Source organism: Anthonomus grandis, chromosome 4, assembly GCF_022605725.1.
Source record: "Anthonomus grandis grandis chromosome 4, icAntGran1.3, whole genome shotgun sequence".
NCBI lineage: Eukaryota > Metazoa > Arthropoda > Insecta > Coleoptera > Curculionidae > Anthonomus > Anthonomus grandis.
In genome coordinates, this window is record NC_065549.1 from 11962264 (window position 1) to 11977757 (window position 15494).

Consider the following 15494-nt stretch of genomic DNA (forward strand, 5'->3'; position numbering starts at 1 on the left):
GGAGGGTATTAGTTTCTTATTTATTTATTTTTTCTCGTTCGATCTCTTCTTATTTATGAAAAAAAACTTATCTCATCCATTCTTTATGGACGAACCTGGGTTTGTTATACTACAACTTTCAATCTTGAACTCGTGTTTCCAATTTTAAAGATCAGTTTTTTATTCCTAGCGCTAAGCATGTCCGATCGGGATAGAGACCGTTATAAAATATATTTGAAACTGACTCTATCCCGATCGATTGCTTAAAAAGAAACCTTCGAATAGATAGCGCCACTGTTTTGTAATCAAAATTGTTTAGTTTCGGAGAATCTCGTTGGCGCCACTAGGGCGGACGTAGCGGGTACAAAATTTAATATCGAATGGCCTTATTACTTCTCAACTCTCAATAAATGTACGAAATAAAACCCAAAAATGTACTAATACATAAGGTGAAATATATTTTTAATTAACATAAAAACTACAAATTAACAAAAAAAAAAATGAGTTCGCATTTTTAAAAACAAAGACCGATCAGCGAAAACAACATATTGGAATTAATACGATCACAAAGAAAATAATAAAAATACATTATGCTAACCTCGCTACTAATAATTATTGAAGTCCCTTTGTTCCTAAAAATCCGCTACGATATTATTATACACAGTAGTTTTACCTTTTAAGAGTTAATTAATAAATAAGTGTAATAATTATTATTATAAAAAAATTATCAATTAGGCTATAATCAGATTTTTAATGTATTTTTTTTATATTACAAATCTTACGAAATTTAGATGAGAACTTGAAAAACAAATTCTATACATACATATAATAATTACTTTAGACGGATAATTCACTAAAATAGAAGAAGAATTGTGTTGTGGTGGAACGTTTCCCTGCTGTAGTACAAAAAATGTTCGATAATTCTGATAGTTTAATCACCAAAACCTGAAATAAAATAACGTATAAGGAAGGTACATTTATGATATCAAACAGGTAATATATAATTCAAAGTAAACAAATAGCTTTATTTGTAGCTGTAAAAAAAATATTGTGTACAAAGCATTAATTCTTAATCTAAAGAAAGAAATAAATAATAAATAGGCTATGTTCATCTCTTCACGTACGGGTACATTACAGAATTAAAAAACTTAACATTCAACCTTAAATTTAGAATAACTAAAATCAATCAATCAAAAATCTTGGTATGTCCTAAAATTATAGATATACTCAGTTGACATAATAATAATAGATCATACAACTAAATATATCTAAAAAAACCGAATATAGGTTGTAGGACATGTTATAGGTTGTAATAACAGTCTAACATCAATTTGAAATCTATATCAACGTTGAAATCTATATACTTTGGTAATAACTTTGTGTGACCTTAGCAAGGTCTTCAACTGCATCTGCCATGAGTTACTTTTATGATTAAATAACATGAGCAGTTATGGTATAAGAAACTGTCCTTGGATTATGTTATCATCTTATATGTAGTCGAGAGATTTTGTTGGAATGTGACTGCAATAGCTTTACAAGCGGCATGCCTCAAGGCTCAATATTGTGGTTGTTATTGTGCATCATATACAGATATGATTATTCTAACTTCGCCTATAGGAATTATATATCGCGGTAGGTCTGGCAACGTTGTGACAACATACTCAAAGCAGCGGATCCCGCCGAAGCCCGAAACGGCCGAAACCGAAACCTTTCAGTATTCTTAAGGCGTTCAAGTGGGGGTGCACTGCTCTGTGGCAAATTAAAAAAAAAATTTGTTTCGTTTGAGTCTTTGCTGCTGCCTGTCCTAACAGCAAAAAATAAACTAAAAACCGACTGCAATAATGTTGTAAACATAAATTAACTAAATAATGGACAGGAAATAAAAAAAATAATTCAAAATAAAGCAAAAAATTAAGTTAATTTGATAATATTAAATTAAAATTATCTTATGTCAGGTTCAAAAAGGTCACTCTGTTTAGCAGTGCAGTACGTCAATCGATCATAAAACGACCTTCTCGTGTTCGACAACATTTCAATGGAGATACTATTAAATGCTTGCCTAATTTTAAGACAAAGCTCTTCTAAATAAGTAGCCCGTGTTCTAAATTGATATTGAGCCCTCGAATAGCAGGAAGAACTTCATCCTCAAAAGATTAAGGTTTCCATCGATAAAACAAGAGCCTATAAGTGAATCACCTAAAATGCCAGCCCATACATTAACCTTTTGAGGGTATTGTGTACGTGTTGGTATGCTTATGTGCTTATTTTCCCTCGAATAACCCACTGTAATGGACGGATTATGTTTACCACAAATAGAGAAAGAGGACTCATCTGAAAATAAAATGTTACTAATAAACATTTCGTCCCGATTTGCCCTTTCCAATACTTCATGGCAAAATTCCATCCGTCTCTCATGGTCCTGTGGGAAAATTTTGCAAGCACCCAAAGGTCTCAAACCTATGGATAATTGGAAAAGTTGCGCTGCGGACGGGAATGGGCCGATTTTCGAACGTGAATGCAATTCTGCCTGATATTTCATCGACAGAACTGCCGGCATAATACTACTTAATAATTTGCTTTTTTCCTCAAGAGAACACATTTTAACAAGAAAATAGCAAGCGGTTTTAAATTTAATCTTTGCTGATTAAGCAGGAAGCTAGGAATAAAAATGACGTTAAACTTTTAAAATGCAATCTCATATTGGCGGTGCAGTGTGGTGGGGATAAGAATTGTCTCGTTTTTCGATAAACGAGCGGAGAGCCGGGCGGCAGAAATATCAGTGTTGCCAAACGTATTAATTTGTAGCGTATTGGAAACGGCATGTATTGTGCCCTCTGTCTGTCTCATGCGGACTCCTTATGTCCTCTCTCGCTTACGCTCATAGACTATTTCCTATAGGCGAGGTTTGAATGATTATATTTGTATGTAAATGAGTTGTATAATTTCATTTATTCAGATAAATGCATGCAATTTGCAGATAATACAATACTTAAAAAGAAAAACAAGGACCTGAATACTTTAAAACCTGATAGTGAAAAAATACTACAGACCACTGAATCGTGGTTTACAAACAATATTTTAAAATTTAACCTTGGTAAAACTCAACAACTTATATTGCCAAGTGACATCTGAAAAATCTTCCAAGCTTCTTGGGATAACTTTGGATGACTGATTGAGTTAGCACATATACAACTATTTTGAAGAGAAAACTCTCTAAGGGTATGTTATTTTTGACTCTCACATGTAGTTGAACTGGAATTCTCATCAGATATCTTAATATTGCAAAAAAAGGTGGTTGCAGAATAGTGTGCAGGTAGGCTACAGAGATTACATTGTGATAAAATGTGATATCTTAGTAAGTGTAAGTGTAAATTGCAGCTCTATGTTAATCATTTACCGATAAGCACAATGATTTGCACACTTTTGACCTGCTAAAATTGTAACAATTTGGAATGTAAAAAAACTACTTGCAGTGGTCAAGCACACAACAGAAGAACACAGCAAAACTACCCAATCAGATACAAAAAAAAAAGGTGTTAAAAGGGTATTAAAGTATAGTAAGCTTTTGTTCATAACAGCATCAAAACTCTGTAGAGAGTTGTTCCCGTAAAGATAACGGAGGATAATTAAAATATTTTTATTCTTTCTGGAAAGGATAACATAAAAAATTTAACAAGTGTTGTATGCCAATGCCAATGCATGAAATATAATTCTCTCTATTCTCTAAAGTTTGTGTGATCAACAATTAAACGACAGTCGACGCGAGTCAGGTGAAAGTTTTGAATGTTTTGAAATATACTTTCAATGCCTCTAATAGGAATGATCGGGTCGACAATCTACACCCTTCTAGGTGAAAACACTCAGCAATTGCCTAAAAAAAGTCCTGGTAAAACAATAAAGAATATAATCAGAAGGGCGTAATTATTTTACAACAATCGGAGAGAATAAAAATGTACCAATAATGAGAAGGAACAAAATTTAGAAAATAGATTAGATTTTATGTCGCAAATTCAAAATAGAAAATTGAACAAAATCGTCTGATAAAGAAGACTAGGGAGTGCATGAGCGAATATAGAAACTTTTATTAGTTGGACCAATTGTAGATCAATAAGGGGCACACTTTGACCAAATTTTGACAAGATAATAATTTTCAAAGCGGTCAGCCGGCTTTTCCAGAAGGATTTAACGTTCCTTCTGGCAAGGGTTGCAGATTATAAGAAACGTATCTGGAGCATGATTTTTAAATGTCAGTTTAGTTGATTTTGAATCAAAATCCACCCAAGATTTTAACTGGCATTTATTTCTATGAAAATAATAAAGGAAAACAAGCTTTTGAAAATTGGAAAAATAAAAGACGCTTTATGAATAAAATAGCTAGGTAACGTCAAATAATAGTAATTTGATTACCGCACCATCATTGTAAATTGAATCCAATTGAACTAATACACCAATAATACCAGAATCCTTTTATGAGGGATGATGCTGGCAAACGAATTATCTTAAAGCATCATTTGTCCCTATTGAGTTGAATTTTATGACCCTACTTTATTTGATATGGTACTGGGTTGGGTTGGGTTTACGAAATAAGTCTGGTTTGGCCAAATAACAATACATACCCATTCTCATAAGAAAGCATGTTGAACAACATATAAAATGGAGAGAAATTGTAACAGGTTTGAGACCTTTAGGATAAAACTGGTTTGGATCCAGAAGAACTGCCGAGGTTTCATTTATTTACAGTTTACAATTGCACAAAAAAATTGACAATTAAGCGTACATAATTACAGTTAATTTTTTTTTAAAACAGAAATAGGTATGTACACTTTAGACTTTGTCTAGCTAAGGAAAGGTACAGCACGTGTTGTTCGGCTCGGTTGCGCAGTAAATTTGTTTACGCCGCTGCCAAAGCAACGGTATCGATCGCCCCGATTTGCATATAAACAGTGCCGTTGCGTTAATTCTTATATTTGTGTTCTGTGCATTTTACTTTTCTAAAATTAAAATTAAAAAAAGGCGCGCTACTGTCGCTAATCGCGCGTTATTAGGGGACAAAACTTGGCGCAGCTTTGAAACAGATGGTGTACCTTTCCTTAGCTAGACAAACTCTAACACTATCCTTTTGCTGTAAATATTCGGGATAACGTTATAAGAAATAATGCTGCCTGTTTCTTAATAGTGTTTTTTTACTTACCAATTTAATTTAAATAAATATATTAATGAACTTAGGTTAAATTTTCTTAGTCCGAAAGTCAAAGACAACCAAGATACAGGCTGATAAACTTAATGTAATAGTTTTGAATGTTGGCCTTAAAGTTAGCATTAAGGTTTCGATTTTAACAAAATTTGGAATTGTTTTCAATGCACTCAAAAAAAATTACATTCATAAACTATTTAAATTGCGTTATTACACTTCAAATGTTTGATAAAATACAAAAGATAAATAAAAAATAAAAATTATGAATATTTGCCAGTACATTATCAACCTTTGACCTTTATTTGTCTCGATACATTTTAAAATTCTTTTACTGAAAGATCGCCGATCTTAAAAAATAATTGCTCATTTTCAAGTGACTCAGCAGCAGTTAATAATTATCTTTAATTAAAAATAAATATTAATTTAAAATTGAGGGATACATGATGAGAGCATATATGCAAAAATCTAATGGGTTAAAGTCTGGACTTCCTGCAAGGTCTTCGACTTTTACATCATATGCAATAAGTAACAATAAATAACAATTACTAACAGAACTAACAATAAGAACCCAATAAAAGGTAATAGATAATGTTACTAAATGTGTGAGTTTTGATTTTTACAACCACTCATCAAAGTAACTGACAGGGTTAATCATATGGAGACCTTTGAAGTATACTTTTTTTAACCAAAACTGTTTGCACATGCCCATTTTAAAATAAACAATTTAATTATCCGAAGCCTACAAAGGTTGTAGAGTTTAGAAAAAAATCGAAATGTTGTTGTCGCGCTCTACGACATAATTCGAAAAAAGAGTTAAATTTAAGATTTGCAATATTAAAAAAACCCATTTTTTAATTAAATTTTGCTTAAAAACAAATAATAAATGGTAAATTTATGGCCAAAATCCAAAGAAATTACATTAAGTTTATCATCCTATCTATGACTGTCAGACTACAAAAATTTAACTGAACCTCATTTTTTTTTAAAAGGAATCTGCTGAAAAATTCATTGTCATTATTTATGGGATACCCTGTATAAGCTTAATTGTTCCTAAAGTAAATCTCAGAATCTTAAATTTTGATATTTATAAGCAGTGTAGATCCAGGCAGTATATCACCAATAAACAGGATGTTAACAAGTTGCAGTTAAATGTTTACAAAAATTTACATAATTGAATACAACCAACACTATTACTAGAAATATGTACGAATTTGTAGTATAGCTCAGATTAGGTTTGGTTTCAGTATTTTTTTAAGCTTTATTTGGTGTTTAACATTAAAAAATAAAAATTGTTTAAAACAAACTTGAACTTACCATACATGAAACGAACCACTGAATAGAAAAGAAAACCTGGTTAAAGGGGATTGAATGAGAGAGGAGCTGGGCGGGGGCGTTTCAGCAACAACCCGACTTGGTATTCTCGACAGGGCGGCCAGTATCGAACTTGACCTTGCCGCCCTGCTCACCCGCCGAAGAGGGCGGTCCCACCCTGTTTTTAATCTCCGCCGCCATCGTCAGGAAAGCCTGTTCTACGTTCGTCGCGTTTTTCGCCGACGTTTCCAGGAACGGAATCCCTAATTGGTCTGCGTATTCCTGAGCCAAATAGAAGAATTACAGTTAAACCAAAGAAAAGACACAAAATCTTACCTTTGCAGTTTGAAAATCAACAACTTTCTTAGTGGTAAGATCGCTCTTGTTTCCTACAAGTAGCTTATTCACGTTGTCACACGCGTATCTTTCAATTTCTTCGAGCCACTGCTTAACGTTATTGAAAGAATCCTGATCTGTGCAATCATAAACTACAATTATACCGTGTGCTCCTCTGTAATAACTTGATGTGATCGTTCTAAATCTCTCTTGACCTGCAGTGTCCCACTAAAGCAGACAATTGTAGAAAAACAAGGATTTTACTGAAAAAATAATACTTACAATTTGTAGCTTAATAGTTTTACCATCTAAGTCAATAGTCCTGATTTTCTGTGAATCAAACAATTATTTAATAATGTAACGTAAGGATCGCAAGTGTACTTACAAAATCTACTCCTATGGTGCTGATGTAACTTTCTGTGTAAGTATCATCAGCGAATCTGAGTAAAAGACATGATTTTCCTACACCAGAATCACCAATCAGTAGGAGTTTGAATAAGTAGTCACTGAAAAAAATTAAATATGATATAGTTATCCAAAGTCTAGATTTTGCACTATTAAGGGCCAAATTACAGACCTGCTGGTAAAGTTCTTGTGTGTTATCATGCAGATAAATTTTATCCTATCGGTAAACCTACCGGTAGCTCTAGGAGGGATTATGAACCAAATTTTAACCTGTTGATGAGTAACAGAAGGTTTACAGTTTGGCAACAACATAATTGTTGTGGCCGGTACAATAATCTTTCTTTCTGTTAGTACTACTATTAATAGGTATTTGCATTTTTGCTAATTGTTTGTAAGTATCCCACCAGACATTTGCCAGTGAATCACAGTACACAGCTTTTTAGAAACTGGATACTGTGCAATTTGGTAGAATTTTAATAAATTTTTTATTATATTATTTTTTTAGAGGATGTCTCAACAACCTGATAAGAAAAAGAGGTTAGTAAACTTTTCTGAAAAAAAAGTTATTTTGCTCAAACAAGACTGATGCAACATCTTGGAAAGAAAAAGATCAGGACTGGGAAAATTGACAGCAGAGTTTAATGTAAAAAACCCTGGGTCAGGGGTGGTTCATGAGGAAATAATTTATAATTTAATAACACTGCGTGTTATTAATTTAATAACACTGAGTGTGGAGGAACTGCCTTAAAGAATATGATAATGATAGTAAGTGACAGAATATGGTGGCTCAAATTTGATGTTCACCTATATCGGATTTCTTAGATGTATGTTTTCCTTTCATTTATCAGTCACATAACAAAGGCATAGCCAGCAAAGAGGGGCAGGTGAGGGAAGGGTCAAACCTTAAGTTGGGCATAATCATATTAAATTATCATTATGAAAAATCACAAAATACTCATACAGATTAAGCACAAAATTTAGAATATTATATAGAAACTTCTTGGAAAACTATGCAAGCTCCAACTCTTTGAAAAATTTGAAGTTATAAATTTCCTGGTAAATCTTTTATACACTGCTTTTTGCTGTTGTTAACTTATTCTACTGGTAAGCAAGAATTATCCCGCTGGTAAGATAAACAAGAAGTTCATAATTACATTTTTAATGTTACCAGCCGGATAACTTTTCCAGACACTTTACCAGCCAGTCCATAATTTGGCCCTTAACCAATTTTGATTTCATAAACATTATGGAAATCTAGAAAACAATTAACATACAACTAACAAATAATGTATGGATAATAAAATATTTCAATATTAATATAAGTGTCTACCTTTATTTTGCAATGCAGATGCATTTGCAATCAACTCCAAATTCAATTACCAACAGTCAATTCAACACCAAGAGGTAAAGAACTAGTTTTCAACCAAATAATTATCTTTTATCATAACATTCGCTTTCACTCATTATCAGTTAATCCATAAAAAAGCATATTAGGAGGAGCTTTACAGATTATTAAGAAGCTTTAAAGTAAAACATAAAATTACAAACTAATGGTGTGATCATCAATGATTTCCACTTGAACTATCATAATGAATAGTTTGATAAAATTGTATCATGGGAGTTAGGGATGGAACTAATGTATGTAAAAAGTATAAGAAAGAAAATTAAAATTAATAGTCTAAGCATATTGTATTTGTATATAAGAGATAGTACTTGTAAAACTACTTAAAATATTCCTTTCTATACTATACAATATTCCTAACACAATTGGTAAGATTTAAATGGTATATTTATGTGCTATTGATATTCTGGCTTATTTTATAGGACAGGTTTTTTTTTAAATAACTCATTGAGTCATTCACATTCAATCAGAAAATGATTTTCAGGCATTGCAAGATGAATTTTGTATTTTTTGCAAGCTATTGCAAATTAAATTTGCATTCACTCTAAATGGTAATCCTTTAATTTTTAATTACATCTTAAATGGTGAACAACTTCAAAGAGTACCCCAGTAGAAGGATCTAAACTAAAAACTTTGTGCATATTTTAACTGGTCCAGTCTGTCTAGTTTAAAACAACAATACTAAATAAACTGAAACAGAACTTAACTGACCACATTATATGGTATCCTACAATTATAGCTGTTGATATACAGTATTGTGCATAAATATAGCAACAAGAGATGTTTTCAAAAATATTATTTGCTCCTTTACTTATTCCATATTATTTCTTAACTTTTAAGTACATGCCCCTGTATTATTTATAAATATACCGAGATATCATAAGAATGCCAATGCAGAGTAAGGAACTTCATGTTTGTTTATTTAGACAATGTGCATAGATATAGCAACATTCATGTTTCCCATTTATTTTATCAGTTAAATATCGATTTACCTGCTGTAAAGTTGTTATTTTTTAATCTCAGAATTAACTTAAAATGGGTCACTCAAAAACCGTCTCTGGTGATGAAAGATAAATTATTGTGGAGCATTACGAAAATGGTGTTAGGCAGAGTGACATTGCAAGAAGCTTACAGCTTCACAGGTCAATCGTATCCAGAGTTTGCAATAAATTTGGCTTTACTGGAACAGCTGCACCGGCGCCCATTCCTGGTAGACCCAGAAAAACAAATTTGAGGATGGATAGGCAGCTGCTACGGATTTCCAAAGAAAATCCTTTTTTGTCTTCTTCCCAAATTTTCGCAAAATTAAAAGAGGGTGGAGGAATTAACCTCAGTTCCAGTACCGTAAGGAGAAGATTACTTGATGCCAACTCACCTGCTCGTCGCCCCGCCAAAAAACCGTTACTCTCAAAGACGAACGTCAAGGCTCGTTTTCACTTTGCCCAATCTCATGTCCACCGGTCTGTAGCTAATTGGAAGAAAGTCGTATTTAGTGATGAACCTAAATATAATTTATTTAGGACTGATGGAGTAATGTACGTCAGACGCCCCAGTGAAGAAAGATTAAACAAAAAGTACATTTGCCCCACAGTTAAACATGGAGGGGGAAATATTCTTGTATGGGGATGTTTCTCGGCTCGTGGCATGGGACCCATAGTAAAAATAGTGGGCAAAATGGATCGTTTTATGTACAAAGACATTCTGCAAACACATTTAGTGCCATATATGGATGAAGTCATGCCAGTAACAGCCATATTTCAGCATGACAACAATCCAAAACATGCTTCTCAATTTGTTAAGAGGTGGCTATCCGATGAAAAAATAAATGTAATGGTCTGGCCATCTCAATCGCCTGACCTAAACCCTATAGAGAATTTATGGCATTACATTGACACCAAAATCAGGCACCTAACATGCTCTAATACAAATATTCTCTTTGAAATAGTGGAAAAGGCTTGGAAAGAAGTGAACAATGACTATATTATGAAATTAATTGAGTTCATGCCAAGATGATGTGCAGATGTTATAAAGGAGAAGGGGTACTACACTAATATTGTATTGATTTTAATTTAGTTGGGTTATATATTTTTTAGAATCAAAACTATTTTTTGTTGCTATATTTTTGAATAATAAATTTTCATAAAACAATTTGGTGTTTTATTTATTATGATACAAAAAATATAATAATATGAAAATATAAACAGGCTCTAACTATTCTTGTAAATAATATATAAACCTTACTTTGTTGCTATCTTTTTGCACAATACTGTATGTACAAAATAAATTAATGGCTCTAACTTCCTAAAGAAATCCTGAGATATGCCAACACATAATAAAAGGGGATAAATGTTTTTTTTAGCCTTAGGGGAACTATGGGTCCAGTAAAAGACATGATTTTTCTATATCTAATAATAATTATCATTTATCAAAATACACATTATCTTTTTCAATATTGTGAAGAGCCTTTACATTTTTATCCTTATCTAAGACAAGACATACTTGACACTAATGTTGTTTAAAAATGAGCCCCAGTCATTCAGTGTGATCATAAATGACTTCCACTTGAATTACTTTGCTGAATAGTTCGACAATATTGTATTGTTGGAACTTATGTAACAAAATGTAGGCATTAAAGACCATGAAATTAAGAAAACTGGAAAGAACATAGAATATCAAAGAATATGAGAGATTGTTCCTATAATTCTGGTTAAAATATACCAACCTAACCCATTCCAGGTATAAAGTTAAAACCTATGTAAATGCTTCAACATTATGCCTAATATAGTATAATGGATTGTTAATTATTTTATAATTATTGTATAGATAATATGTTGTACTTATTAATTTGAAATTTTCATGGAAAAATGATAGGATTTTTTTGGAAATTTCAATACATTTTCTGGTTTTTTCAAGAACTTATATAAAGATTTACCTAATAATTAAATCATGAATAAAATTCCATTTGCTTTCTTTTAATGTGTTTGAGTATGGATACTAAGAAAGTATGAAGACACATTTTAACCGATTATGTTATGAGGTTTGCCTAGAGAAATTGCAGTAACTTTTCAATTGATGTATTTGAAAACTGTATTTTTTTCTTTTGTTAAGTCCCAACTCGAATATGCTACAATTGTAGGCAAGTAATATTTGATCCATTAAACTTGATATAACTTCAAGTTAGTTAGGCAAATCAACTCTGATCTAGTTTTTGTTTTTAAACTGTTGCACTGTCAAATTAATTATTCTACAATGGTCAGTGTGATCAGTTCTTATGTAAGTTTTTGTAGTATGTTAGTTTATTTCTTTGATTGTGCATTTAAATTTCTGTACAATCATACTGATATTTATATTAAGGATGGTATAAATGTGAATTATTCTAATACCATAGTTTTGATTTATTATGGTGATTATTACTATTATATTTTAATATTAATATCTTTAAAGCATTTAATGTTTTTTTTTTCTATTTCTGCATAAAGGATGTAAAAAAAAGACTGTTTATATTATGCTTTTCTAAATTAATCAATAATCATTATTACAATTTAAGTAAGCATTAATGCAGTGACTCTAAATAAAATGTGTAATTTTAAACAGGAAGGGTGCCAAATAGTCATTGTTGGTGAAGAAGCTGGAGATACTGAACAGTTCTAAACAGAAATATTTTTTATTTTAATAACCACCTGTCAAACAAATTTATTATAACTTCATAAATTGAACAAACATAAACAAAGAGAACAGAGCAAATATACCATACAGATTTACACCCATACAACATTACTATCACTCATAATATTCCTTACATTATTTTTAAAAGCAAATATCCCTAGTTCCTTAACATTTGCAGGTATGCTATTATATACACTTGCTTAGCTGTATTTACAAATGAACCCTTGAGAAATTCTGTTCTATATTGGCAGTGTATTTTTAACATGTAAATTCACACTATGTGTATCACCTCTTAGAATAAGAAATTCAGAAAGGTAGATTGGTTCATAAAAATGTTGTAATTTATGTAAAATACAATTTATACCCATAAACCTTGCTTGAGACATATTGAAACCATAGACTTTTACATGGTAACTAACATGTTCTCTCCATGACAGGTCTTCAGGCAAATACTCTTTGGGAAATATTATTTACATGTGAATCAAATGACACCTCTTTATTCATGTTAATACCCAAGTTTTTAACTTGCTATACTGACTCTAACTTTACATTATTAAAATTTATCTTATTTTTTATTATATTATTCAATTGGATATCACTTTTGTGAATAGAATTGTCTGAGTTTTACTAGGATTTATAGAAAGTGAATTCGTATCAACTCTACCCTTAAATACTCCTTTAATACCCCAATCTCTACCCTTAAATATATTTTATTGCACAATTTTAGTCAATACCTTCTGGAGCAATATAAATGGTTGCCGCGACAATTAACCAATGATCTGAATTTGATCGAGGTTGGTTTATTAGGTACCCAATTATACATTTTGCTGTTAACTTTATTATTAATTTAAAGTAATATTTAGACTTGTAGAACATGAGTTAGGAACCATATAGTAACTTTTCACTCTTTTTCACAGTTGATTGTTGAACAAGGAAATTCTGCTTAAAATAAAATAAAACAAATAATAAATATTTAGGTCACAAAAAACATAAAATCAAGGTCCAATGCCTATGACACATTTAATCATCCAAAAAAAGTGATAGTATAAAATCTAAATATGGAGACAAAGGGACAAGTGCAGGAAAACAAAGAATAAAGATCTGTGGGGTCAAGGGTTTAGTATCATTAGTAATATCTCTTGATAAATATTGCTTTAATAAGCAGGTGAATATGAATCAACATACAATCATTTTAACATGGAAATTAACGTGAAAACAATGCATGACGTGCCTAGTCCCTTTCATATTTTAATGGTGGGTGGATCCTATATTAGTAATACTAATTTCCTCCCCCAATAATGCCTTGGGGGGTTTTTATGAAATTTAAGAAATCGCAATCATCTGTTATCAATTTGCAACGAAAACAGGCAGAACTGCGCATTTTATAGATGAAAAAAATAAAATGTCAGACATTGAACACAAAGCAGAACGGACACAGAAATCGATACTTACTATTCGGGATTCATATTTCTAAAAGTTTAGTTAAGCACTGGATAGATTGACGATTGCCGCGGGTTTGATATTGCACACACTCTGGATGGTCTTATGGTAAAATTTGGGGAAAAACAATGGGAAATTTTACACAAATTTGGGACGACTGCCCTTCCAGAAACGTACGACTTTCGACAAATGATGACTGACGTGTGTGACGTAACGCACTGCGATGTGGCACGCGCATGTCAATTTCGGCAGCTGATCGAGTGACAATGACAAGTGGTTTCCGATAGCGACAACTTTCAAGTAGGAAAAAAAATTATCAGTAGTTGTTTTTGGGACTTTATGGGGATTTTCGTAATTTTGTTTTAACTCAATCGAGATAAACGTGAAAAATAAAAGGAGCCCTACTAAATTTCTCCAAGGAAAATATTTAAAAGGCCCCTTTTTATCAAAGAGATATTGGCCAATCAGATCGCACTAGTTTGTAGAAGGCGTGGTTACATCACGCGCCAAATTTGAATTTCATTAATCACGGGATACTATACTATATACTACGGAATAAAATCTATTCTTCTTTATAAACCTATTATTATAGTATATCGTATATCACACAATTTACTAAGCAAATCATCCTTACTTAAAGAAACAGTGAAAAGAGGTTTATTTGTTATAAATTAGAGAAAACTTGGTTTAGATTTAGCAAAAAATTTTAATAAAAAAAAACTGAGCCACTTTTTTATACTTAGAACATTGAAAGGCCTTTTAATGTTCTAAGTTTTTATAGCAAAGAGGGTTTCACAGAACTATATTTATAGTGTAAGCAATGTATCCGGCAGAGATGGGAAGATTTTATATAAATGTTATTTTGTTTAATAGACTAAAATTGATAAATTTGGTGATAAAAAAAAGTGCAGGCACGTAGTTAAAAAAAATAAAGTTAATGGATATGTTTTTTGAAAAACGAAACATCGTATTTTAAATTTAAAAGCATCATATATTATATTGTAAAGGGCGAAAAGTGATATCGTTGATTGAATAATAGGTATTATTATTCAATCAACGGTGATATCGATTAAAATGCTGTTTATGTTGATGTCTTTGCAAATAACTTCAAAAGGAAAAGCAAAAATGTTATCTATCAAGGTTTTTGCAATTTTAAAAATTACCGTCATTTATATGCCACAAGTATTATAAAAATAATTTTCAAAAATTTATTCTTCTATTATTAATACACCCCTAAGATCTAGATAGAAACAATTATAATAAAAATATGCTAATAAAATTTTAAAAAAAGTTACTGGCCCATGAGGGGATCGAACCCGCGACCTTCGCGTTATTAGCACGACGCTCTAACCAACTGAGCTAATGGGCCGTGATATTCTAAATTTTAATAGAATTATCTATACAACAGGTGTTATTGTATAAACAATACCTCTAGAATTCAAAATGTATAAGTATTTACATATAATAATTATGATATACCCGATATATGTTATTAGTCTCTTTTTTTCCCTTAAATATCTCTATAGTTTTAGCGGCCAAATTTTGGAAAACTAAAATCGGTTTTGTATAGTAGGTATTGAGAAATCCATTCCATTCAGCTATTATTATTAAACTTTTTATATATCTGGTATTTTATAGTAAATTGATTCCATTTTAAATGAAATTTTAAACTAGGGTGACTTTGCTAGTAGTCGGCCGTTTTTGATCACAATCAATTTGATTTATACATTACTCAGGTGATTTCCAACTTAGGGTGATAAT

The 15494-nt window shown here is 31.5% G+C and overlaps 1 protein-coding gene and 1 non-coding gene across 2 annotated transcripts; both read right to left on the reverse strand.

Moving 5' to 3' along the window:
- Positions 1 to 412: 412 nt before the first annotated feature.
- Positions 413 to 13936, reverse strand: LOC126735248 (ras-related protein Rab-1A). The gene is made up of 6 exons (XM_050439198.1): positions 13746 to 13936; positions 7206 to 7326; positions 7103 to 7150; positions 6821 to 7048; positions 6488 to 6766; positions 413 to 924 (listed from the first exon to the last, which is right to left on the reverse strand). The coding sequence occupies exons 1-5, from the start codon at positions 13757 to 13759 to the stop codon at positions 6569 to 6571; spliced, it is 609 nt and encodes a 202-aa protein (XP_050295155.1). The 5' UTR covers positions 13760 to 13936; the 3' UTR covers positions 413 to 924; positions 6488 to 6568.
- Positions 13937 to 15028: 1092 nt separating this feature from the next.
- On the reverse strand, positions 15029 to 15102 carry Trnai-aau (transfer RNA isoleucine (anticodon AAU)). Its single transcript has one exon. It is a non-coding gene; the product is annotated as a tRNA-Ile (tRNA).
- Positions 15103 to 15494: the final 392 nt, after the last annotated feature.